At 42.4% G+C, this 27952-nt stretch overlaps 1 protein-coding gene across 4 annotated transcripts; it reads right to left on the bottom strand.

Moving 5' to 3' along the window:
• Positions 1-52: 52 nt before the first annotated feature.
• Positions 53-22635, bottom strand: SLC39A6 (solute carrier family 39 member 6). Of its 4 annotated transcripts, none has more exons than XM_090039088.1 (11): positions 22477-22635; positions 19062-19798; positions 16136-16316; positions 15706-15875; positions 13135-13347; positions 11926-11995; positions 11202-11267; positions 7742-8119; positions 3570-3650; positions 1497-1687; positions 53-637 (listed from the first exon to the last, which is right to left on the bottom strand). In XM_090039088.1, the coding sequence occupies exons 2-11, from the start codon at positions 19776-19778 to the stop codon at positions 485-487; spliced, it is 2220 nt and encodes a 739-aa protein (XP_089895214.1). In that variant the 5' UTR covers positions 19779-19798; positions 22477-22635; the 3' UTR covers positions 53-484. The 4 variants fall into 4 exon arrangements, with proteins under 4 accessions (XP_089895214.1, XP_089895217.1, XP_089895215.1 ...); XM_090039091.1 differs by having other exon boundaries at positions 19215-19798; XM_090039089.1 differs by lacking the exon at positions 22477-22635 and adding an exon at positions 22055-22124.
• Positions 22636-27952: the final 5317 nt, after the last annotated feature.

Here is a 27952-nt window from a genome sequence, read left to right as displayed (position 1 = left end):
CTATTTTAAAACTCTCATCAATAAAATAATTATATATTGTAAAAACGACAGCTTTTGCGTTGTATAGCACAACAACTGTTTTATTTGTTTATACCAGCAAATCATTTCAGTAAAAAAAAGAGACACAACAGCAAGATTTTACATAAATTACATGCAATATATAAGTTTACAAAAAGCTTAATAACTTAAAATAAAAAAACCTAAAAAAATATTCCTTTCTAGATTTGGCACTTTCACCATGCTTCACAGAGTATAGCTATCTATGCCTTGTACTATTTACTAAACTAAGCTTCACATGTAAGTAGTTAACACTTCTAATTTTACTTCTGGAAAAAGGAAACATAGGCTTTTCATAAACTAAGCATTTTTCATCTACCTTTCATGTACAGTAGCTACAGTACTACAGCTGTACTATATAGCTACAGTAATTAATATAAAAAGATGCCTATTACACATCAGCACCAAATTTAACAGGCAATCAAAGTTATAGATTTATGCTGAATACAATTTTATGTTCAAACACAGAGATAAGCAGCATAATCCCAAAGCCTAACAGGATCCCAGCATTCTGTAACAGGAAATATCCCCAGCGACTGCATCCATGATCACTCGCATCGTTGTGGAGCATTTCAGGCACCTATGTAAATAATAATTGTAAAAATTAACATTAAACACTTTTAAAATAGTGCCATGCATCATGACTCACTCCCTCAGTCAGATTCTGCCATCCTTAACCATGAAGACTACCTTAATCCCTGAGTAGTCCCATGGCCTTCACTAGCCCACCCACTGAGTAAAGTGGTTAATTTGACATCAGTAAAAAAGTATTAGAATCTGACCCTAAAAGTTCCTAACTAGGAAACCAATGGTGATGTTACAAAGGCCTAGGCTTGAAATATTTTTAGGAACAATCATACCAAATTAAACATGTCTCCTAGTTACCTGGTTGATAGAAGACTTTTCTTATTACACAGTAAGTTTCTAAACACACATTATCCACATAAGGTTGGAGTAGTTTCAATGTGGATAAATGGTTGCTTGCTATACAGGGGATTAGATTTACTAGCCTGAGAGGCCCCTTTGGTCCAATATTTACAACTAAACAATTTTAACTAACAGAGCGATTAAATTGGGATGCTTCAACATTCTTTAAAAAGCTGATCAGGTTCTTTCCAGGTGAAATTTGCTTTAAAAAGCAGAAAAGATTCCAACCACCACTATAAGTTTATGGCAAAGGGATGATTATCTATTGTGCACTATGTTCATAATACATATTTTCCTATTTGCGTATTTCATAGAAATGAAATAATTCTGTTAATTTCTCAAAGTTTTTCAACAACAAAATTAAGGATATCAATATTTAAGTTAAGAGATAAGTAATACAGATCATGAATATTTTTGCAGAGGATGAGTTTGGGGGTATTGGTACTGTTTTTGTATTAGTTTGACACCTGAATTAGCTGTGTAGAATTCAAGTAGATTTAACTAATACTTACCATATCAACAAGAGCCACATACATGAACAAACCAGCAGTAAGTGCAAATATCCACATTGAAACGTTGTCAGCATAGTGACCGATAAGAATCCCAGTTGCCATTCCAAGGTATGCAAGCATAGCTGACAGAGCATTATATAGAACAGCTTGTCTGACAGTCATGCCAGCTTTCAGAAGTACAGCAAAGTCTCCTACGGGACAAAAAAAGAAAGATAAAAGATTATCTTTCATCCTCATGTATCTACTTAAACACTTTCAATAAAACTTCTTTTTACCCCTCAGAATATTGAGCTCTTTTTAAGCCACCTATTCCCTTTTTCTAAAAGCCTTCCTCTACAAAATTAAAAAGATTTCTCATTTAAGGGCAGATGAGCCAAAGAACAAACATAAAAATAGCTTCGAAGTCGCAGTCTATAGTGTACAGGATTTTAGTTTAATAAAAATTTTACTTTTAGCTTCTTAGAATTTTGTTTTAGTTACAATTTTGGTTTATTGGTGCAATATTAGCATTAATACAATTATTTTAAGTCAAAACCTATTGCAATATTGAACATCACTGAGATCCATATAAATCTGATTTTGAAAAAAAGAACTGCAGTGTGCTTTCAGAATTCTAATTACCCACTGATTGCTCCAAATTTCTGAAGTAATGACTGAACTTTGGGGTAAAGGACTTTTCTCTTATCTACATAAGTGACTCTCAGTTTCTCAATTTTAGTAGCATTATTAATAACTGGAATGTCGTGGACCACTTTTCTCACAACAGAAATCCAAAATGCTCAGTTTGGGGTCAATCAAAATACTGGGATAATTTCAAAGCATTTTCCCTAACCATTTAATTTACATTAGTTAGTTCTGAATTTCAAAACAAGAAGTCCAGTGTTTTGACATCCCCTCAACTTCAACATTTTCAGAGTTCTTAGGCTCTGTTTTGATAAATTCCTGGACCTATCACAAAATGTTTCAATTTTGATTAATTGGCATTTTTTCTTGAAAGCTTATTGAGTTGAAACGCAATTACTGAAGCTGGTCACATGTTTTAATTCAAAAGAGCTGGGAGTGGTTAAATACTGTTATGACATTTTGAATTTGTGATTAGCAAAGTTGCCATGTTGCATACCATTTACTGATTACACATCAAGGTTTACAAAACATGGTAAGTCTGATTAAACAGACCACTTTTTATGGGATTTCACTCCCTCCTAAACCCCACTTCTACCCCCTCTCCATTTTATACCACCACCCTCAAGTTCCTATGGCATCAACATTCCCAGCTAAGAGACTGGATTGAGATTCCTATCAAATCCCATTTTAAGACCATGCAAATATGTACTCTAAACAGTGTCACGTATTTTCTTCCCTTAAGCAGAACTAACTGGCTGCTTCTGGGAACAAGACACCTCCATTTTGGAGATGAATACCCCAATGAAATTCCCATTAACGTTACTGAGGAAAGGACCAAACTCCATAACCTAGTGGTACATGTATTCTTAAGTGCATGGATTAAATTGGATTTGACCAGAAAAATATAACATTTGGAGTTCCAAATTATATCCCCACATATTAGACTTTGGATGAAAACCATTTTTCATGCACTAAAACTAGAGCCATATTTTAAAGGGTTCTAACATGGTTTTTTCCTGACCTATTAAACATTCATTTTCTTAGTGAGGACATCTGAAGAATCAAGTTAAACTTAATTACAAAAAACAATATAAACTTGTATTTTCTCTTAAATATATTCACAATTTATGCTATACTGAATAGTTGTGTAAATCAGCTATCGAAGAATAGAAGAAATACAGCAGTAATTGCAAATATCTGCAGACAAAATGACTCACCTAAATGTAATTGAAGATTTTCAGTATGAATTTACAAATAAATTTGTTGCCAAAAGCAATGTTCATCAACTAAACCAGATGTTTGCAAACTTAGTAAAAACATTTCTGACCCCGATCAGGAAATGTAGAAGTTTTAACTATGCCGTAAAACAACAAACACACCATCCTTAAAACTGCCACCCCCACCAGTTATTTAATAGGTTTACTCTACTCAAATATTATGCTGTCTTACCTAACTCATGCGGTAACTCATGGCAAAACACAGCCACAGAAGTACTTAAGCCACTAGACAAACCTTCTGTAAAGGCAGCACCTGTGAGAAGACAAAAAAAAACCCACCACCAAATATTCCAAATTCAGAGATCGTGCTTGGGAGCACCATTATATATTTGCTCATAACAAATTAGGGCAGAGGAGATCAACAAAGGATACAGAGAGATGCAACTGTTACATCTGTCCCATTTTAGTCATACAAGTAGGGTGGCCATCATAGAGGAGTCCAATTGTCCTCTGTCCTCTATTGATATGAAACTGGACACCTTTATGTCCTCTATTTCTCTCTCCAAAGGAAAAAACAGGGGACATAAAGGCATCAGGTATCGTATGAATAGAGGACAGAATAGCAGAATGTCTGCTGTGATAGCCACCCTACACAGAAGTGCAGCAAATTTGCTTCAACTTTAACCCTGCTTCCAGGTCAAACTAAGGGCGATTTCATTACGTTATGTCACTACAGCCCCTGCGAGATGTACAGGTAAAAGTGCAATGGAAGCTGATGCATGATCCACACAATCACACTTTGTCATGCTACATGTGTATGGGAGATGTGATTGTGGGATTGAGCATCTGATATCCCATCATGCCTTACTGCTAGTACAGGGGGAGCCTGGGATCATGAACCCAGGCTCCCCCTGCAAGCATGAAGCTCCTGAGGCTGGAAGCCCTCTCAGCTGACAGGGCTCCCAGCTTCAGGGGTGCACCATACGTTCCTATGGCTGGGAGACCCATCAGCTCATAGGATTCTCAGCCAGAAAGGCATACCTGGCCACATGTTCAATAAATAGTGTGATAAGAGCCGGCCACAAAGTTCTTACACATCTTTTGTAAAATAACTTTGTGACTTATTCCTTGTTTTATTATGCCATTAATTACTTTAAATGTGTAGCTGGTTTACAACTTAAGACATAATTAATTGATTAATCACGTCTTAAGTATAATGCGTGGCAGGGGCCCCCTTTAAAATGGCTAGAATGTACATTTGTCCATACCTTACCCGAGTCCAAGGATGAAGTTGAACTGTTTCTACATGTATTATTAGATTGTACATTAGAAAGGACCACTGTGATCCACTACAATAAGCCAAAGAATTTATCTGAAATTTCTGCATCAAGCTCAAGTCTCAGGGCTAAGCTTTCTTTCCCCCTACAGAAACCCATGCAACATTAGTTCAAGTTCCATCCCTCGCTTTTTATTGTTCTGCTATTTGTCTACAAACTTTGCCTGGGACTCAACTCACACTTTTGGGAGAGAGACAGAGGATTTTCCTTAGTCAGTTGTACTCAGCCAAATTTTCCCTGCATAAATATGGAATTGAAATAAGAGCAAAGAGTTACTTAAGTAGTGTTAATCCTGCTAATACTCAGAAGTACAACAAATATCAAAACAAAGCTCATTTCAGATCAACTGTTCAAATACATATAGTAAACTCAGGGGTTGACAACTTTTAGCCAGTAGCCGTTGCAAGTCTTTACCCACTCCACATGGGGCCTCCTTGCAGATCCGATTTGGTATAAGGGCACAGCTTCAGGCCTGAAAAAAGACTATGCACTTATGCTAACTAAATGTAAACAATGCTTATTAAGTACCCAACACACTTAATGCTACCACTGAAACTAATTCCATTCATCTTCAAGGTTCTTAACTTCTTGTCCATCATTTCTGGTACCAATTATGAGGCTGTTAAATGGAGTACAATTATATTACAAAAGTAGACAATGGAGCTAAAATATTCTACATGTTCAAGGGTTTCATAAATTTCATAGACATTAGGGCTGGAAGGGACCTCAGAAGATCATTGAGTGCAGCCCCCTGCCTGAAGGGCAGGAAGTCAGCTGGGGTCATAGGATCCCAGCAAGATAAGCATCCAATTTACTCTTGAAGGTGTTCAATGTAGGTGCTTGAACCACCTCCGCTGGCAGGCTGTTCCAGACCCTGGGGGCTCGGACAGTAAAGAAATTCTTCCTTATGTCCAGCCTGAAACGATCTTGTAGTAGTTTATGACCATTCGATCTCATCATCCCTTGGGGTGCTCCAGTGAACAAATGTTCCCCCAGATACTGGTGGTCACCCCTGATGAACTTATAGGTGGCCATCAGGTCACCCCAGAGCCTGCACTTTTCCAGGCTTAAAGAGCCCCATGGCTCTCAGCCTGTCATCGTAAGGTCTGTTTTCCTGACCTCTGATCATGCGTGTGGCTCTTCTCTGGACTCTCAAGCTTCTCCACATCCTTTTTGAATTGTGGAGCCCAAAACTGGACGCAGTACTCCAGCTGCGGCCTCACCAAGGCCGAGTACAAGGGGAGAATGACGTCCCGAGATTTGCTTGAAAAGCATCTATGGATGCAAGCCAGTGTTTTGGTCGCTTTACTAGCCACAGCATCACATTGCAGGCTCATGTTCATCTTGTGGTCAATGATGACCCCCAAGTCTCTTTCTTCCATAGTAGCCAACTCTCATGATTTAAGCCAGTATTACCAACTCTCATGATTTTTGGCATTATTCTCAAAGTCTATGCTTTGGGAGTGTGAAAAACTTAGGTCTTTTTTATATATATATTCGTGTGTGTGTGTGTGCGCGCGCACACACAAGTGCATGCATGTTAGTTTCATTCATATTTGTGTGTGTGTGTGTGTGCACGCGCGCGCGCATGTTAGTTTCATTATACATGTATAGATATTGTTTCAGTATAAATATATGAAAGAGCCAAGTTTTTCACATTCCTGAAGCGTAGACTTTAAGAACAATGCCAAAAATCATGAGCCGGCAATACTGTTTAAGCACTTGAGTAATATGCGGATATCTGACATTTTGCTACAATATGAACAATAACTAGGCTTGAAAGGGTTTGATTTTTATCAGTAAACAGCAATTTCACCTCACACTTATAGACTGACCAAAAAAAAGTTTCCATAGTTAATAATCAAAAACAGGGGAAGAATAGAAGGAAGTCGAAGGCTGGAGTATCTCAGAGGGCCAATCTCAAGAAAAACAGCGTGGGACCTAAACAGCCAAATGATTCGCTAATTAAGCAATTAGCTATTCACTCACAGGAAGCAGGCTGGAGGGAGATAACAGGCTACTTAAACCCCTACTAGAAGAGTGGGGTGTGGAAGAATATTGGAGCCAGACCAGAAGCAGCAGTCATAGAGCAAAGCATGCAAAGCAGTGGCAGGGAGTTCCTAAGGCTCGAATGGGACAACTTGGCTAGAGAATTCTGGACACTGTAAAAACAGGTGTAGTGAAATTAAGGCACCTGTCCGCCATGGCACCTTGGGGCGAGCAGCCCAGCCTACCCTGAGGTGCCCATGCAGTTGCCGCCAGCATGGAGCTGTGAAGCCTGGCGCAGCTATTTGCAGCCTGCTCCCAGCTTGCTTGCTGCAGTTGCCCAGAGCCTGGGCTGGCTACAAACAGCTGTGCCAGGCTCCAGAAGCCTGCTCCCAGCACAGAGGTGGTGGCAGAGGAGAGACTCGGGCTGCACTGCCTCAGGCCCCTCCCTCACCACCTACTCCGATGTGCGGGTGTACGTGCCAGTGCGGAGCTGATGCCGGAGCCTGGCACGGTTGTTTGGAGCCTCCCGGCTGCAACTGGCCTCAGCTCTAGAGAGCTGCTGCCTGCTGGGAGCCCAGGCTCCAGCAGCTACCCAGAGCCAGGGTAGCTGCTGACAGCCACAGAGCCCAGACTGGGGGGCAGGGGCAGTAGGACATCCTGCTATGGACCGCTTACCCTCATTTTGTTTTTCTGCCATGCCAGCACTCTCCAAGGTAGGCACTGTGGTGTTTTCAGCACTCCGGCCAAAAAAATATTGCCTACCCCTGTTGTAGACACTTAAGTCTTGTATTGGCCCTTAGTTTTAATCATTTAGCCCAGGGGTGGGCAAAAGGTGGCCCAGAGGCTGGATGCAGCCTGCCAAGCCATTCTATCTGGCCCACGGGGCCCCTAAAAAATTTAGAAAATTAATATTAATCTGCCCTGGGCTGCCTGTCATGCAGCCCTCAATGGCTTGCTGAAACTCGGTAAGTGGCCCCCTGTCCAAAATAATTGCCCACCCCTGATTACAGTTCATGGGCAGCAAAGGCACAACTGTACCTTGCTCTTACTGACTAAGGGGAACTCTAAAAATACTTACCAATCGCTAGGCCATCACTAAAGTTGTGTAGTCCATCACCCATAATCACCATCCAGGCTAGAGTAGCTATACCAGCATCCTTCAGCTCTTCTCGTGAGTAGCGTTGACTGTGGCTATGTGGATGGTGGTTCTGATGGTGATGATGATGGAGAATATGATGGTAGTCATGATGATGATGACTGAGATGGTCCGACTGTCCCAAGGTGTCATGTAAATGAGAATGACATTTGTTTCTACAACCCCTGGATACATATTCATTGTCAGCTTCCTCTTGATGGGAGTGAGCTATCATGACTTCTTCTTCCTCCTGTACTACTGGTTGCTGAGAAATGAAGTGGGATGGATCTTGCGAATCTGTACCTAAGTAACCTTCAGGCCCTGGGGGGTGGGGAAGAGAGAGAGAGAGTATGTTAACATACTTAATTACCTAAAAAACTATGCTATGATAAGAAAAAACCAAGGAAATTGACCCTGATACTCTGCTCCTCTGTGACTACAATCATTTTGCACGACTCCCATGATATTCTTTGCTCAAAATTTATATGGTGGACACAGGGAAATCTATGTAAGTATCACAGAAAAAATAAAGATCCTTGTCTTTATTGCAGGTGTGGGCACTTATTTGGGTCCCAGGACTATGTAGAGAGTTTTGATAAGCTGTCATGGGTCCCCTGCCCCCCATAAAGCAACTCACCAAAACTACCTTTGGGGCTTTGGGCAGGTGGGAAGCAGCGTTTGGCAGTGGGCCAGGTACGATCTGCACCCTGCACGCCCTGTCCTGTAGGGGAGGGTGTGTGTGGGGGAGGCAAGGGGCACACGCAGCAGAGCTGGCCCAGTCTGCAGCTACCCCTATGGTACTCTGCATGGAGTGGAGCCCCGCCCAGGGCAGCCCACACTGTGCTCCCACCAGCGCTCAACAGCCTTGGCCCAAGCCCTAGCCAGTGCACAGCTGCAGCCAGCTGGGTGCTGCTCTGGTCCCCTCACCTCCAGCCAGAGCCACTGGCTGAAGCTTCCCTCTGCCTGCCTGTCTGCGGTGGCACAGCAGGGGCAGAAGCAGGAAGAGGAGCCACAGCTGAAGGCAAAGGGAGTAGAGCAGCACCTGGCCAGCTGCAGCTGCACTGGGGTTAGCCCTGCTCCAGAGGCTGCACGTGCAGGCCAGGGTCCAGGCTGGTGGGGCTGTTTTGCTCCCCTTGGCTCCAGCTGCAGCTCCTGCTGCACTGCTCTGGGCAGGGGGGTGAGGGAGATACTTCAGCCTGGCAGCTCCCATCCCAGTGTGCAGGGCTCTGTCTCCAGCTCTTGGCCACCTTCCACTCACGTGCAAGTGGCTGCTCATTGTGCTGAGCAGCCAGAGCAAGTGGAAAGCAACCAGGAGCTGGAGCCAGAGCTCCATGCACTGGGGCAGAAGCCGCCTAGTTGAAACTTCCTGCCTGCCCAGAGGAGCAAGAGCTGCAGCTGGAGGTGAGGGGAGCAGAACAGCCCCAGAGGCCTGGGCCCCAGCTAGCACACATCTTCCAGTGGGGTATTTTCAACACAGCTGCAGCCACAGCCAGTTGGGTGCTGCTCTGCTCCCCTTGCCTCCAGTAGCGGCTTCTCCTCCCACTCCTGCCCCTGAGACGCTGCTCCAGGCAGGCGGGTAGGCAGGCAGAGGGGAAGCTTCAGCAGGGGGCTTCCACTGCAGGGGAGGGGAGCAGAGCAGCACCTGAATGGCTGCAGCCACTCTGGGAACAGCTGTGCCAGAAGCTGCATGCTGGCTGGGGCCCAGGCTGGTGGGGGGCACCCACAGGCTGTATCCAGCCCATATTTTGCATACCCCTGCCTCCCACTTGAAAAAAATACATCTATTTCACCTATTACATTTTATGTAAAAAATAACATACACTACGCTGCTTATTAATTAACTTCATAATATTTTAAGTGTTCTGCCTTAACACAAGTATGTGGTATTATTCTTTATTTGTACAGTTTGAAAACGCTAAAAATATGCTCTCAGTTTTAGAACAGATGGGTTGTTTCCAATTTTGTTTTTGGTTTTATTTAAATGAGTTTTACAACTAAATTTTTAAGCTTTGAGAATAAAAGATATGGGTAAATTTTGGTAAACTTCTTGCAGTCACAGAAATATAAGTGAGTTACATGCAAATCCAAAAGCCTGGGAACCTTCAAAATAGTATATACATATAAACCTAAGTAAAGTATCCAATACAAAAAAATTGTCTTGCACACACGAAGTTCTAGCAAATATTTAACGCACAGTAGTAAGTCATTTCAAGTCAAGAATTGGCTCTAGCTGGCACTCCCAGAAGCAGTTTAATTCTTTACCTGCAGCTGAGTGTCATTCAAAGAAGTGCACAATTCTTTTTCTGTCTTTGAAAGCAAAGAATGCAATTTCAATGTGATCCTGACAAATGAAAGCCCCATTGACATCACCACCAATGGGAGCTGGCTTCTGCAAAATAAGATTTGATCCATATAGCCACATGAAAATTACAAATGGGGGATCAATGACACCGAATTCCACTGCAACAGCTATTGCAAATAATCTCAGGAATAGCAAAGTTCTGCCTGAGGCTGCAGGATCATGCAGGGCATGCAACTGGGGGTTAACATTCAAGATTTTTAAGACACATCAAGAAAGAGCTTGGCCTGATCCAGTAGACAACACAATATGCTAGTGCTGCTATTAAGCGTTAGCTGTTTAAAGTGCTTAAAATGAGAGAGAAAAGTCTGGAGAATGAAATTAAATAAATGAAGCCAACGACAATTCATCATGCTAGAAACAGCATCTTCTGTTAGTTAGAGATAAGAAGGGCTGCATCCAGATTATATCATTGCAGGAGATATGCAGAAGAAATCACAAAGGCAAGTGAAAGGAAGGGCACTTCCACAAACTTTGATTGCTTTGATACTATTCTATTCAGTGAAGCAATCCAGATATTTTGATTTCATGAAATATTTTTCCAGGTAACGTCTAACAAAAAGAGTTACAGAACTACAAGTACAGTCTATCAGCCTTTTTTAAAGCCTTCAGTTCAGTCTTGCAACAGACTTACGAGGAGAAAATGGAAGTTTACTCAAGAAGTAACAGAAGTACATATGGGCACACCCAAATCTCTAGCAGTATAGGAGGAGAGCACCAAGTCTGTAACTGAAAGGAACCAGATACAGAAACACTGGTCAAATTAATCTGTGCTGTCACCCCACTGACTTTAATAGGCTTACGTGAGGGATGTATCAAATTGTTTGTAGACAGAACATGGCCCTTCTTGGACAGGTACCGAATATGAACTCAGATCCAGCAAATGCCCTACTGCAAAATTGTAACAAGATACACAACTTATTGGTTTAATCTTATTTTTGCAGAGAATGAGGCATTTCAGTAACAGTCCCCAACTCAAGACTCACAATAAGACTACTTAATGTTAGTCAAACACAGCATCATGCCCTAAATGTCTATTCATACCTGCAATCCAAGGGCCTATCACATTGGATAGTTCAGTAGCCAAGCAAACACAGTACTGAAAGCAGCCTACAAAGACCAAAAAAACTTTATATTTTACTGTACAAGATCACCTGGACATTTGATGGTATTCTTATTTCATGAAATGTTTTCATTTATAGTTTGACTTTGACAGGTACTAAACACCTGCAGTCCACTTCCCCCAGTTTAAATTAAAGTGGAATTGTGTGTGAGCACTCTTTCTGAAAAAAATATCAAGCCCTTCGGGCATTTGAAATACATGAGTTTGGCTGTTTAAACTTCCATGCTAGCTTTATGATGTATAGATTTCTAAAATCCTCTCTCCACAGAACTACAATTTCTGTGAGGTGCAGCAGCATACTAAACATCTGTAGATAAAAGCTCTTCTACATTTTTTTTTCTTTTTCTAATGCTCAATCCTGCAGCATAAGGCTAGGAAGCATCAAAATTTTAACTATGATCTACTTTCAACTATGAACTATTTCGAACCCCTCTCAATCTTAAAAACAGATTATTAATGATAATTACAAATCTCATACACACCAATGCCTACCAAAGTTGTGTTTCAGGAAAGGCTTAAAGAATTTGGCTACATGGTGATCCATCCCATAGTAAACTGAAGACTTGTAAATCTACTCATAATGCAGAAAAAAATTCTTCACCATTTTCATTAGTATAGCTGTGCAATATTATTGTTAAGACTTACGATCATCTGCATCTAACTTTTCTTCATTTGTTGAAAACTTCTTACTTTCTGCATCATCTTCATTTTTTTTCTAATGCCAAAAGAATACAATTAAATCATTAATATGTCAATTAATTTTCAATATATGCATGGGCAATACAGTATATTCACAACATTCACGCAGCCTTCAAATAAATGAGGCTAAAATGGGACATACGTAATGGATGCATAAGCAGAAAAATGTACTGGAAGACTGGCGAAAGTACAGTAAAAAAGGCAAAGAATTACTTATGATGGAGAAGGAAAACAAATCACAATGAGCTGGCACAGGTAATAGTTATAAAGGACTACACAGCAATTTCAATTCCACTATAAACTTCAAAAACAATGATTGACGTTTATACAGGAGATTTTTCTTTTTAAATGCACACTCAAGTTTAAAAATGTGGCTTATTTAAAAAAAAAAAGCAGAAAACCAAGTATTAGCTCTAAATGAATAGCTCCCAGGTCAAACAACTCAGCAGAGAAAGAAGACTTTTAGATATAATTAATGAACCTGATCCTACCACTCTTGATAAACTGTCCTGCATATTTCAGTGGGCTTGCTTACTTCTCACTCTTCAAGATGGACAGCTTTCCAGGCATACAAAAGAAGGCTTCATAGTCAATACCAGATATGTTGGGTTTTTAAAAAGATTACAAGCTTTTCTACCCAGAAAGTAACTACTTTTGAAACTTCCTAGAGGGCTCATAGTTAAATTTCATTTTAAAAACTTTTAAACTAACAACTTTATTACCTTGGCAACACTGAAGTACTTAGCTATATTAGCCTTTACACAATGCAGCTTTCTATATTTAGAAAGTTGACATTTACCACCCACAATAGTTACATCTTCCTGGTATTTCCTACGCTAATTTTAAAAGACATGATAACCCCTGCACATTAATACCTTTTTGTGGGAGTGAGGGATGATGGGTTTTTTGTCTTTAGTTCTTTCAGGTGGTAATCTAGGCCTACATATACGTAAATATATACTTTTTTTTTTTTTTTTTTTTTTGCAGTTAGGCTGGTTACAGCAAACTTCCAGCTTAACTAAACAGTAGCAGAATTCTTCCTTAACTGTCAATTCTGGTTGAATAAAAGATACTTAATAGCTTAAATTGCAGTATCATGGACTGATTACTAGTTGGAGACAGCTCCAAATACTTCAAAATATATAGTTTCCGTACCTTTTTCTTCTTGTCTTTAAACTGCTTAATTAAAGTGATCAAATGCTCAACAAGGAACATGAAATAAAGGCCTCCCAGGGCTGTAAGACCCTTCCACGTAGAATCCAAATAAACATTCTCTTCTGCACTGTGAAAAACAAGATGCTTGAACAAGGAGTCTTTACTTTGTTCAAGTAATGGTTTCTCATGATGATGGTGGTGGTTCCCATGGGACTAAGGAAGAAAACAAAGGGAAAAAAAGTTGAAGTTCCACGACATTCAAAACAATATTCAACATTCAGCAGCAACAGAAGGAAATCTGCAGAATGTGAACCAGGGCTATTTCATTTTAATCAAATCCAGACATTTTACATTTAGCAAGAGAAAAAGATATGGATTTAAAAAAAAGATTCAGAAGACAAAAGATGGAAGTGATGTTTGTTGGTAGATGAGTGAAAGCAGGCCCAGCCACTACAACTAGACAACAGCTATCACAAGTCTTCTTACATCAGTCACAATCACAGAGGTGGGGCCCTCAGTAGCAGCAATAACCAAAGCACCCTCTTGACTGCCCCATCTCTATGGTGGCTCAACATTAATCTTACCATAATATCCCACATCTTAATCTACTCCCAACAGCCGGCCAATTCAATCTCTCCAAACTCTTCCAATCTCTCCCCTTCCTTACACTATAATCACTATAGTTGGTCAGCCTCTAGGGCATGACAGAAGGAATCTGTTTAGGTTTTCATAGAATCATAGAAAAATAGAGCTGGAAGGGACCTCAGGTCATTTAGTCTGACACCACTCAGTGCATGATCACTCCTGGGTAAGCTATCCCAGTCAAATGTTTATTTAACTTGCTCTACAAAGCTTTCAAGGATGGAGACTCTACAACTTCTATGGGGTAGCTTGTCCCAATACTTATCTACCCTCACAGTGAGAAGATTCTTCCTAATATTCAACCTAAATTTCACTAACTGCAACATGAGACCACTGCTTGTTATCCTGATTGCGGCAGTCACAAATAATTGCCTATCTCCATTGTCTCTACAAGCACCTTTCAGGTATTTGAAAACTTTTATCAAATTCCCTGCCTCTCCCCTAGGAGGGACTGCAAGAGGTCATCAAGTCCAACCTCTTCATCAAGGTATGGGTAATCACTATCTAAATAATTCTAGATAAATGTTTGTCTAAGCTAGAGATGTCTAACATAGGCTGTGGGTCAAACAGATCCATGGAGGTGGGCCACCCACACACAGGGCTTCTCACTGGTTCTCAGGCAACCTCCACAGTTCAGCTCCAGTACATGCCAATTCCCTATGGTCATTTTCACTTGACTGTGGGGCAGCTAGCATCCAATGGTCAATGATGCTGCAACCACCTTGTCTCATCCCTTCCTTTTCCAGTGTCTGAATTTACTGTTTTCAGTTGCTGTAGGCAACAAAATCAGACAGTTGACAACAGGGTTGAACTGTGGCTCCAGCAGGAGGACACAGGAGCATCTCAACACATGGTAGCTCCCCCACTAAGTCCATTCCCTCCACACACAAGTACCAAGAATAATGCCTTAAACATCGACAACACCCTTGAACTTCCCACAGGCAAGGCAGGGATAAGGACACTGTCAATGTCCTGTCACGGCAAAAACAGGAAGTAATTTGCTAAAATTTTTTCAAAAGATCCAAGGAAGAGGACCATCCTTCCTCCTCCCCCGCAACAATACAGGAAGGTTAAAACCACAACAGTCCACACGGACCACAGTGACTGTGGGGTAAAATTTCTTTACAATCCTAAACATGGCTGTTAGTCTAAGTAGAAGAGCAAGACAGTTTTCCATTAGTTTTGTAGGTATGGTGCAACATAATAAAAGCATGCTTTTTTTTTTTAAAAAAAAGATAATTGCACCAGTGATACACATTTAAGCATAAGGCCAAGAGACAAGTGCCTCTAGAACACAAAAGAAAGTTCAGTAATATAATTAATGAAGGCCTTACTTACCATAGGCAGATTTTCAAACTCGATACAGGACAATTAAATCTTACACAATGTACTTAATTTTATTGCAGGAATGTACCACAGAGGACAACTGCCCCCATGTCACAGCATTTGGTCACAGCCTTCCCCACCAGATGATGTGAAGTGATTAGATGCTCCAATATCAGGTGTTCTGTTCCAGTATTTCTCCGATGTACCACTCTGATTTTTATAATCCATTTGAGCATCACTCTTTCATTTGGTCCATCTTTCATCATTTAGTGCATGCATGTGTAAAAAAACCACGTAAATAAATAACTACAACTCCCACAAGTTGGAGTTGATTGCCCACATGCGTATGAGAGAAAATGTGATGAATGAAGTAGGGGTGTATGGCACAACTCCTCCCTGCATAGTGAAGATTTGATCAGTTATACTGATCACAATTTCACAAAGACCATTCTAAGCAATCTATATTTTCTTATTATTACATTTATGGATCATCTCATTAAACAGTCGTTATATCATTGATTTAACATACAACCCAACCTAAAACAGAAAAGTCAAGTCAGGTTTCAGTATTAAAGATGTTTAAAAACAAATAAAAATACTTACATGTGGAAGGAGATGTAAGAAGGCATCTCCACTCAGAGTCCCAACAGCCAGTGCCACAAGAAAACTTAGAAGAAACTTGAAAAATACACGATTCATCAGAGGTACCAATATAACACCCAATAACGAAAGGAAACTGATGACAGAGATCGATATCAAACCACCAATCCAAGCTGGTAAAAGAAAAACAAGAGCCTGATATCAGCTTCTGTTTGCTAGACACTTGCCTATTCAAACAGTGACTTGGATGCTATCATCTAAACAACACACAAACCCTGGCATGCTTGCATCTAGAAACAACCCTTTGCAAAAACCACAATTATACAAGGTAGAATCTAAGCATAATTTATGTTAATTGTAAAAGCAAATTTCATGTGTGAGTCATTGCTGATAAGCTTTTTACTATACATTTCAGAAGGAAAAAAAAGCCTACCTATTTCCAAAGAAAAGCTTTTTGGAGGAGTTTCAGCTTTTTCATTAGTTGCATGGACTAAGCAATATTTGCCATCAATCTGATTAATAATAGCTGGGCAGAGATAGCTAAATTCTGTAGCAGTCAACAATACTTGTGTGCTTATTCCATGAGACCGCATCAGTTCTGATGTATTGAAGCACTATAAAAAGAAGCACTTGAGTAAGATTAGAAAGAACAGGAACTCATTGAAAATTGCAAGAGTTCTAATGTTAACTCAGAGTAACACCTCTCTGAAGTATCTAAATAAACTGTAGCTAAGGTCTGTAACAAGTTCTAGTGATGTGAACTGCACAACTTTTATTCTGAGGGAAGAGTAATCATGAACACTTAAATAATTAAAACCATTTCATTTCACATCTTACGTCAGTTCAAGTCTGACCAAACCAGCATCCGATCCACTCCATATCTTTCTAGAAGCTAGGTGCTACTGCCGAGGAATTGGTTGGATTTGACAGCCCTTAAGATTCTAGTCAGTCATATACTGCAGATATAAGGTACAGGTGGTGGCCTTTAAGTGGGGTTATTTCTAAATTGCAAGTTATTGTGTAGTTGTACGGTTTTTGGCCTTTGAGTCCTCCAGGCTGAAGAAGTACTTCGATAACACTGACAGCTGGGTGGATGAACCATCCCATCCTCAACTTAAGGAAGACAGAATGACCCATCTGGTCAAACGTTTCTTTTTCAGCCATATCCCTTCTATGGAGTCACATACATGGCATGTGTTGAACATGTTTTTATGACAAACATTATAATTCAATAATACTTCTACTGTACTCTTTGCAGTCTTTATAAGTTCCCTTCAGTAGGCCTCCCAGCATGGTTTCTACTTTGCTTGTCGAGAATACAATATCCCTAGTTACCAAATTCAGGACTTGTGATTTTATATTGAATATATCCACTGACTTATATAGCTTAGTTACCAAAACAGACTCTGCAGAGGTCTTGCAAGATCATCTGTAAAAAAGATTTGACAGAAATAGACCTACATACACTTTATTCCATTAGTACCTTGACTTTTTAAAAGGCGAGAAAGAAAATGTTTTAGAGACATCTATTTTAGCTATAACGGGTCTTCATAAAGAACTAGCCCAGCCTCAGAAACAACAATAGGAGCAGACCTCTCAAAGAAAAATAAAAGAATTATGGTATTTTTGCAATCTGTGCAACAGTTACAGTGGAAAGCAAGTGGTGTTAATATTTGCATGTTACTTGAATAAAACACTTCAGTAAAATATCTTTAGAATTAGACCTGTCTGTCATTAATAAAAGGCATTAATTTTTTACATGAAAAAACATCTATGCACAACATCCATATGCCTATTATTCTAGTCACCATACTGTCCAAAGAAGCAGGAGATGTTAGGACAGAAAGCAACATATTCTACATTGAAATGAATGGGGGAAAATGTAGACACTGAAGTTATATTTTTCTAAGTTTTACTGCATGTAAATGGTAGCACAGGAATGACATGACAGCTATGATGATTGAGAAAATATGAGAAGCAAGGATTTTTTTTTCATTGGACCAACTGCTTGGGTCGCATAAGTTTAGACAGACTTTTGAATGCAGGACATTAGACGAATGTTCTGCATTTGAAAGCTTGTCTAAATCTAACCCAACCATACATTTGGTCCAATAGAAGACATCACTCACAAAAATCCTTGCCTCTCCCTTATTATATTTAAGCTTTTTATATTCTTTCAGGTAACTCAGTTTGGCTTTTCACTAGTTTAATTGTCCGACTGGTTTCAGGAATTACTCAGTGCCCCCTCACCTATATTCCCCTTCCAGTGCTCTCAGACCCAATTATTTCTCCAAAATCACCCTAGCATCAACCTTTGGGACCATCCCCACGTACCATCACAGTGTAGACCAAATCTTCCCTCAAACCTGAGCTCCACCTTGAGGGCAGAGCAGAAGTATCAAGTACATGGAAGAGAAACAAAGCACCTCTCATTTCACAAGAAAGAAAGTGATAGTTAATGATGATGAGGTAATAGCAATTTCTTTTTAAAAATGTAAGATCTGATAACCCTAGTGATAAAAAAAAACAAAAAACCAAATCACAAAGTAATTTTACTTTTTTGGACCAACTGCCTGGTCCAATAAGAACAATAGTGTTTTAATTGTAATGTAACCATTTTAAAATAGAAAAAAGGAGTGACACAGCAAGATTTTGACAATAAACCAGCTGCATGGAAATATTCAAGGGCTCCCACCTGTGCAAGACAAGTTCATGCCAAATGACACCTAACTAAAATTATTAGTAAACATACATAACAAAATTTGCCTAAAATTCATAATAACATTCTAATGATGTTGACGGCCTTCTATGCAAGATGCTTTCCTGTCTGAGCCTTCTGCTTCCTGCTAATCTGCAAGAAAATGTAAGTGCCCATGGATTAAATCTGGTGAGAGTCACAGCTAATAAAAGTGAATTTTCAAGTTTAATTATTCATCTGGTTTACCTCCCCCACACCATCACCATTTTTAAACATAATTACAGAAAAACCTGCAGTTCTCCTGAAGTGTCACAAACTTTCAGGTACTTATTTACATAGTTAATATTCTCAAAATAAACTTTTTTCTTTAGTCTTCTGTCTTTTTAGGGAAAAAATAGAAGGAAATGCCAATGGATAGGTACTCAAACTGGAACATATATGACTGTTTTCCTCTACTTGATTTTGCTGAAAATAATTAAATGTACATATAAAAATGGAAATCATTGTATAGGAGAATTCTGTATGCATTTCAGGTATCCCTACTGTTAAAGCACTTTTAACAGCAAAGCCTGCAAGAAGATCCCTACAGATTAAGTGAACTTCTCTGGATGACAAACCATGATGACACACTTTGAACAGGCACAAGAGGAAGAGTACTTACCTCTTGGATACTTTTGTTCTTAAATTTAGAATACAAATAATTTCCTTTTTCGGGTTCCTTCAGTGGAAAAGATTCATTTGCTCTTCCACTAACAACCAAACTTGTATTGCTGCTTTCTGTTACATTAATGGCACTGGGGTTAGTTAGACTTACACGAAGAGATTTCACTTCTCCAGATTCCAAATTCTGTAACTCAGTACTGCTATCTGTGGTCGTGGCATTGTTGGGTATAGTTATTTCATTAGCAACATTCTTATTGCTTGTAAAACTGTGTTGTTGCTCAGCATTTTCTACTCTGTGAAATTCTTTGGCCTGACTGCTCCTCAGATCTTTGTGTATACCCTCAGATTCATGACTTGGGCAACCTGTTCTGTCAAAGTTTTTACTTAGTGTGACATGATTATGATGATGGTGATCATGATCATGCTCATGATCTATTTTGATTTTTTTCCTTTTATCTATGCCCATATTCTGCAGCAGTTTTCTAAACCCTTCAATTGTCAAAGTGTTGTTTTCCCCATAACGGTGAAAGAGTTCCTGAAGGTGATGCCTCTGCGTAAGTGCTGCCAAGTCGGGGTTGATACCAGCTGTCCTTTCTAGAATGGTTTTTTCCAAAACTTGTTCAGCAGTTGCTGTCTCCACTCCATGACTGTGGCTCTCGCAGAAAAATGCAATGGAAAGCAACAAGAAGAAAGTCATTGCCAGCTCATTCTCCATTACAGCTTCAAAAAAAATTACTGCAAGAGAAAACAAAAAAAAAAAAGTGTATAAAGTGATGCTTTCTCCTATAATTCCATTTAGTGGACTTGAATTATTAGCAAAAAAGTATCAAAGCATGAGGAATGTTTTAAATTAAGACACTACCAGTCCTAAAACTGGACTTTGATACATTTAGATCAAAGCTTCCAGTGGGCCAACACTTTGAAGAAATTTATGGGCAGCAAGCTAAGCCAACAAACAACAGCAAAAGGCATATCGGTGTAATTTCACTGGTTTTAATTTAAACTGGTGCAACACATTTATTCATACAAGAACTGCACGTTTCAACTTTGACCAAATATTAGTGCAGCAGTGGTGGCATGGGCACACAAAGAAGTTGTCCTGAGATAAGCAAAAGCAGACATACACACCCCTGATAGCTTCTTCCGTCCCCACTCTTACCTCACAGTAAATGTAAACTAACTCATGGTAACTTACCACTCTTTCATTAAGAGAAAGATATCACAGGAGCTTTAATCAGCTAAAGGATCATAGAAAAGTAGGGCTGGAAGGGACCTCCAGAGGTCACGCAGTCCAACCCCCTGCCTGAGGAGGAATCATCTCTATCCAAACCATCCCTTACAAATAGGGGCATGCATGGGGCTATGCTATAACACTCTGCCCTTCTTCAATTTGCTGTCACTCAGTTTCTCTTGAGGCCTGGCTGTAACAGTCTGGTTTGCCTTTTGGCTAAAATCAAGCAAAACTGGGGGCATCTGAACCCCAAGACCTCCAGGCCTGGGGCTTGCATGTAGGAAACCTGCCTGTATTTGGGAACTATCCAAAGCCCCAGACCAACAGGTGTGGGAGGGAGGATACTTGCCCAGTGGTAGAGCCACACGGACTTGACAACTGAGTTCCATTCAGCTGATTTTTGGAACTTGACTCCTGGGCTTTGCCCAGCTGAATTTAGAACTGAATTGGCCTGGATAAAAATAATAATTAAAAAATCCACTTTAGCTTCCAGGCCATTAATAAACCCACAGTTCTGAGCCCCTGCCTACCAAAGCACCTCAGGATGAATGGAGGCAGTGACAGGAATCCCAGTGCTGCACAGTATTGCCTGGCGTACAATAATTAGGGGTACACCGTTAGATATTTTTGGGGCCAACAGCCGATTTTTGAGGCAGTATATTGGCTTATACCAATCTGATTTCCGATGCCAGCCTGGCAGCTTGAAGAGCAGTGTCCAGCTGGTAAGTCTGCTGTGGTAAAAAAAAAAAATGGGGGGGCAGATCAAGTCCTCCCGACGGTGAGGGAAAAGTGGGGCTGAGGCAGAGGTAAGCGCTGCCCAGCCAGGGAAGAATGGGTGCAGGTTGGAACCACGGCTTGCACGGGGGGCGTGGGAAGGGGGCAGCTCCCACTGCTGCGTGCGGGCTGCTCATCTGGGAGGTACTCGTTCAGTGGCTTGTCAGGTGCTTGCCCGCTTGTTCACTGTCTCCCACCACTACCCCCTGATCTGCAAGGGGTGGGCTGAGCTGGGGCTGCATTCAGGGTCGGTGGTCCTGGGAGGGGACTATGGGGAGGGGATGCAGCCACCCCAGAATTCACTGTAGCCCCCTCAGCCCCCTGCCCAGAGTACAGCCCAGGCCTCAGCCCACCCCACCCTGCCCAGATCTGGGGGCACATGCACGCCCATGCCTTCCCAGACAAGTGGCAGGAGCAGCTGCATAAGCTGCTGGACAAGCGGGCAAGTGCCAGACGAGCCGCCGGATGAGCACTGGACAAGTGGCTCCCGGACAAGTAGTAGACAGCGGCAGGAGCCACCCCCGCCCTGAGCCCCCCAGACAAGCTGCAGCCCCATCCCATGCCTGCCTTGCCCCAACTGTGAAGTACTTGCCCCAGTCACATTCCTCCCTCACTGTGGGGGCCTTGATCTTCCCCCCCATGCCCCTTCCCTCAACCCTTCTACCACAACAGACTTACCAGCTGCATGCATGTGCTCCTTGTCACCTACATGGCGGTGCTGCGGCTGCACACATGCACAGGCATTTATTGGCCAAATTATCGGCCATGTCAGGCCAAATTCTGATACAGACAATTTTTTTTACATCAGTATCGATCCAATACTGGACCAATGCATCGGTGTACCTCTTAACGATAATTACTGTATTTATACGGTAATTTCAACCCAATCAATAAGAGGAAAAGTGCTCAAAATGAAGGTAATTTTTGAGGCGGCTCAGTGATGCAGCACATGCAAAACCCAAGTCACTGAGGGAATCTGAACTAACTTTTGGGTTCGCTGTCAGCACTTCCTCATGATGGCCGGCCTCACAATAAAGAAATGCTTCAACCTGGATGACCCCGTTCTCACTGTCGGCCTAAGGGGAGCAACATGAGGTAAAGATGACGACGTATGGTCACTTATCTGCATACTGACCTACGTATTTTTTTTTAGGGTGCCGGAGTTTTTCAGCAAACAAGACCATTTTGAGAGATCTTTTTATATAGAGGACCCTAGCCAGGAGCGCCCCCCCGCAGACCCAACACCGCCCCCACCCAGGGGTGCTGGTACCGCCCCTCAGCGCCGCCCCCGACACCTGCCCCGCCGCGTGGCCTCATGGATTCAAAGACAAAGGAGCCATGTGCGCGCGCAACTGCCCGGCCCGGCCCGCCTCTCCCCTCCACTGCCCCGGTTGGAGGGGCACGTTACCGGCTGGTGACCCCTGGCATGAGCCCAAGGTCCCCCGCGCTGCTCGCTTCTTCCGACCTCGCGCGCCCCGCAACCAATCGCGGGGCGCGCGGATGCAGCAGTTGAGGCGTGCCCGGCCCGGCCGTGGGGGCGGGGCTTTTCTACGCCATGGGTGACGTCACGGGAACGGGGAGCCGTGATTACGTCGCCGCGCTGCGAGGAAGGCGGGAAGGGTTTTGGTGGTGCGTTAAGTTTATTCCGTGGTCTTTGCGGGGTCTGGTACGGTCGCTGCTTACGTAGGTATCAGGCCTGCAGTATGAAAGCATCCTATTGGAAGCTCAATATGATCCTCGCAGCTGGAAAATACTGCACACGGAAAAAAACCCGGCAAATAAGTCCTTTTATTTCCTTCGTCTTGCTCGCTGTAAGCCGTGCGTGAGGAGAGGATCATCCGAGTTGAAGCCTTGCTTTATTTCGGTCGTAAGGAAGAAACCGGAACCTTGGTGAAGGCTGCCTGAGAGGGGGTTGATGCAGCCGATGCAAAACGTAATTAACTGCCTCAAAAAGGATCCTAGGCTTTTAAAAATATTTTTTTGCAAAAATCTTGTTCATCTAAGTCTAGTCAGTGACAACCATAGTATTTGAGTCCTTTGTGCTCCATATATGCAGTCTGGCTCCAAATACCCCTTCCACTTTCCTAACTACGGCTGGTTGCAATGAAAAATTCTGAAAAAAACAGGATCAAATGGGGGGGTTTACAAGGCTGAAACTCAATTTAATTATATGGTAGACACTTTTTTTTTTTTTAAGTGAAAAAGAACACCCTTTCTTAAAGTGTCTGCCCTCTCATTTTCCAGCATGGAAAGGCTTAGAAACAAAATGTTGAAAAAAGATTTTCCACAAGAAAACCACAAATGTAATCATACTGTTTCAAATTATGAAAAGAAATATGTTTCATCAAACGTTTTTGATGCAAGAGATAAACCTCATATTCACAGTTTGCAGGATCTGGCAGGGAAGATGGGACAAGTCTTTGTTCTCAGGAGTTGATGGGAGTTTGCTTGTGATCTGTCTCTGTCTGAGTGAATTTGCTTTGTCTTCCTGCAGTGTTTGTGGCACAGGGCTAACCCAGATGTAAAAAAAAAAAACCTGAAAAGAAACTTATTAGTGATCCTTGGAAAGTAATGGACAGTTGGACAGCAAAAAGGGAGCTTGCAGGAAGAAGTCTGAGAGCACGGATAGACTTAACACTTACATCTCTAATATCAAAGAACACCCATACACTAGGCCTGTGCAAGTAGGCAGCTATTTGATCTGGCTTCAGATCTGGCAGCTTCAGATGCCAGGGATCCGATCCGGAGCTCTGGACCGTGTTCCCGCTTTAATCCGGCCAAAGCAGCTCCGAAGCTTTGGAGCCGCCTTGGAAATCCGGCCATAGGGTATAATGGGGAATCAATGAAATATCTATAACTTCGTTGTTTTTGGATGAAACTTGCAGGCGTGAGGCCACAAAGCCTGCCAAGTTTCAAGATCGGTGCAGGGGTTTGGGGGAACTGCACCTCAAGCTGCTGAGAGGCAAAACTCATGACATAGATGACCATGTGTGCGTTAAGGCACAGCAGACTGAAAACTGCAGGGGTGGTGGCCCCTGCTGAGGCCACGAAGCCTGCCAAGCTTCAAGGAGATAAGTGCAGGGGTTTGGGGGAAACTGAACCTCAAGTTGGGGACAAACAAAACTTGTGACATGGGTGACACTGTATTAAGGCGCAGCAGGGTGAAAGCTGCAGGGATGGTGACGGGTGCTTGTGCAACTGACTGTCTCTGTCTTGGGGCAGTTGATTGTCTGTATTGATTCTTTAGTGAGTGCTCTCCTAGGGTGCCCTTGGGAACTAGGAGTGTCCATGGGAACTGGGAGTCCAGAAATCTCATGTCCCTCTGTTGGAACTGGGAGTCCAAAGGTGGAGAGGTATCCAGGGATTGGGAACTGGAAAGGCAAGAGTGCAGGAGTCTCCTGACAGAGGTGTAGGGGTCTTGTGGTGGCGGCAAAGGTATGGGGGTCTCGGGGTGGCACAGCAAGAATTTTTTGTGACAGCTGCAGTTTCACTCCCCCTCCACCGTGAAGTCTACCCGTTCTGGGGTCTCTCCACTCTTGTAATGCATGGGGTCTCCTGCCTCTCATGATGTCCACTATGGCCCAGTTACTGAGAGCAGCAGCACCCTCCTCTGAGTGCCAGGAGACCCAGTGCCCACAGTTCCCCAAGTGCTGGGATTGGGAGCACCCAAGTGCTGGAAACAGTGGTACCAGGAGCACCCCACATGCTAGGAGCCCCAGCTTTCTGGACACTGCTGGCACCATCACTCCTGGCACTTGGTGTCGGGAGGACAGCAGCAATCCAGGTGCTGGAAGATCATGGCAGGGCAGCACGGGGAAGGGGTGGGGGGGGGCAGGAGTAGGAAAACAGTGCATTTTGGGATGCTAGAGAACTAGCTAATGCACACAGATGTGAGGTAGAACAAAATGGTACAAATTAGTACCTGTTCCTTGTAGGTACATATTTTGCCATAGTTGGGAGCCTTTTATCCCACCTGTATGTCTGTACACTTGCCTTTAAAAGTATTTCAAATATTATGTCTCTGATCCATACCCTTAAGGCAGTTTAGCCAACTCAAATCACTACAGGCTCGGGCAGATATACCAGTTGGATCAGAACAGCTACCGTGCACTCTTCAGCAGCAGCTCCCCCTCCCTTTTTAAAGAGGCTAAAGTGTACATTTGTTCATCCCCCGTGGCTAGCTTTTGGGCAGGGGAGGGGTTGAGGGGGAAGGGAGAGTAGCTGAGTGTAACTAGTCTTAAACCAAATAGATTTTTAGTTTTATATTTAGAACTTAGTGCTTAGTAGTTTTTCAGTGCACAACTTTAAAATTAAACTCAATAAAACTTAAACTACTCTAATAGACGAAAAAAATCCCTCTGCAAATTCAGATTTCTTAAGCAAACAAACATCCCCCCGCCAGAAAGAATCCATGTAGCAAACTGATACTCTCTTAGGCAGATTCAGGAGCCAGTTTCCTTATAAAAGTAAGTCCTTTTATTATATATCCAGAGAGCTTCTCACCACAGAAAACACAACAGGTCTTCTCCCCAGAGCAATCAAATAAGTACAGGTGCAAAAAACCCCACAAATCAAACTTCAGGTCTTCCTTCAGACCTGGACGAGTGATCTAGCCCTTGTACTTCTATTTCAGCACCTCTCTCCTTCCCCAGCTTTCTGTCCTAGAAGCTTTTAACTTCCTCTAAGCCCAGCCTCTCCTCTCTGTCAGGCAAGCCAGTGTTTTTAATCAGGGAGGCTATTATCCCGTTAACCCTCTGTAGCTTGGTTCTAGCCCCTGAACCCTGCACCTCATTACAACCCTGAATTCCCCCAAAGGTTAAATAAAACGCAGGTACACATCTAGCAGCAGCATGGGGGCTTCCCAGTTTGCTGCAATAAGTACAATTACCAGTCTCACGGCTGAGCAACGTGCGTGCACATCATGCCAGCAGCTCAGGTCCCCAGTTGGAAACAGTCTCTTGAGGCTGAACTGGAGTAGCTAAGGGAGGGGTCTGTAGGTGAAATTTGTAAGAATACAGTAGAGTAGACCCACCTCCATTCTAGCAGTCCATGCTGCTAAGGAGAATTAAAGTCTCAGGACAAGGAGACATAAGATGAGGGAGGCAGGAGGGGACAGGCACTTGGCTGGGATGGTTTAGCTGGATAATCCTACCTTAAGCAGGAGGCTGAACTAGATGACTTCATGGGTTCCCTTCTAGCCCTACTTTTCTATGATTCTGTGACCTACATGGTAATATTCTCTGAAATGCTTCCAGTTCTATATACAGGGACAGACAGAGAGAGCAGCAGCCTCTGTGCATGAAAGAGATAATTATGTAGGGAGAAGGTATTTAAGTTAATAAGAAACCTGGGAACTTCTTGGGATTGGAGAGGGGCATGGCCAGGCTCCATCTTTACTGAAAAGGAACCAGACTGCTGGCTCTTAAACAGTTTGCAGAGGAGTTTTTAAGCTAAAGACGGTGGGAAACCTCACGGTTGTGAAAGATGACATAGGTCTAATTGGTGCATCCCTTAGTGCAGGGGTGGCAAACTTAAATGCATTGGCAGGCTGGATCCTCCCTAGAGCGTCTCATAGGCCAGACAAACCACCTGCAGAGCTATCCCACAAGGCTTCTCCTGTGTGGGCCAGCAAGGAGTTAACACTGCCACTGCCAAAGATCAGTTGCTGCAGCAGCTGGAGCCACAATGTCAGCTTGGCAAGCTCCAGGAGTTGAAGGACACTGGTTTTAGTTGCCAGGTTTTAGTCATTGCTCTGACACTGTGCCTTCAGCAGGCATGGCAATGGGGCTTGAATACAAGCGATGTTAACTCTTTGGCTACTGGCAGTCATGGTGATAAACTGCTGCAAGCCAGATAACTAACCTCCACAGCCTATATGTTTGACATCCTTGCCTTAGAGAGGATGCCATACAAATTCCATATTTTCTTGAAGTATAGCTGGAAACTTAAACAATAAGATGGAGGAACCAGATACTAAAAAATAATGATATGGTATGTTAACACTCCAAAAGTACAGGAATACATACCTACTAGGTGTGCATTTGGATACCCACAATAATTCAATATAGATTCTTACCTGTACTTCTGGGGGACAGGAGGGAGGAGGAGGAGAATGGCATGTAGACTAGCAGCAGGTATTCTTGGGTATGCTGAGTTCTGCACTTTTCTTTCCACATTACTCTGACACACGTTCTCTGATTTATTTTTATGTTTTTGTTTTCCTGAGTCTGGAACTACACAGAACAAGTTCTTCTGTGGCACCAGAGGGTATCAATTGACTAAAGTGTATGTTCCTTTGCAAATTACAAATTTTACTTTGGCGATGCGTAGGGGGTGTATACAGGTACCAGGGGCATTTGCGGGTGGTCACCGACTGCTAGTTGGCACTCGCTGCCCCCCTCCCCCCCAACTGCTGCCAGCTCTGCAGCCACAGCTGCCTGTGGGAGCTCCCCACTTGCCCCGCCATGCTCTCGCTGCCATTGCCTGCGGGAGCTCGCTGTGCCCCCCCTGCCGCCTCCGGGGACACGTAGCGTTCATGGATTTTGGAAAGAAGGATTCCTTATTTTCTTCAATCACTATTTTACAGGGTTGCCTACTGCCATCCTGCTTTCTTTGCCCTTATTTTATAGTCTTTGACAAGGTTGCTTTTGTTTTTATTATTAACAAAAATATATCTAATGACACTAGATCTATTACCTACCTATTAATAAAATATCTCTCTTAAAGCACAGCTGCATCTAATGTTTTTGGTTACATCAGTTACTACTGCATATGATTTTAAGATAAAACTATAAGCTATAACATCCTTAAACTAGATTATCTGCTATAACTACAATATACTATGGGAACTCAAGATGCAGCTCAGGGCTATGTTCCCTCCAGGA

Source organism: Crocodylus siamensis, chromosome 3 (assembly GCF_052110815.1).
Source record: "Crocodylus siamensis isolate JL-2025a chromosome 3, ASM5211081v1, whole genome shotgun sequence".
Classification (NCBI taxonomy): Eukaryota; Metazoa; Chordata; order Crocodylia; family Crocodylidae; genus Crocodylus; species Crocodylus siamensis.
The sequence above is the reverse complement of the archived record's forward strand: the minus strand, read 5'-3'. Positions and strand labels throughout refer to the sequence as shown.

Excerpts from the sequence above, each read along its gene's own strand:
- SLC39A6 (XM_090039088.1), bottom strand. The coding sequence starts at position 19,778 with ATGGAGAATGAGCTGGCAATGACTTTCTTCTTGTTGCTTTCCATTGCA. Across the intron at positions 15,876-16,135 it reads AAGCTTTTCTTTGGAAATAG|CTTGGATTGGTGGTTTGATA; the intron begins GTAGGCTTTTTT and ends TTCTTTTACCAG. Across the intron at positions 11,268-11,925 it reads AAAGTTAGATGCAGATGATC|GCTGCTTTCAGTACTGTGTT; the intron begins GTAAGTCTTAAC and ends TGGTCTTTGTAG.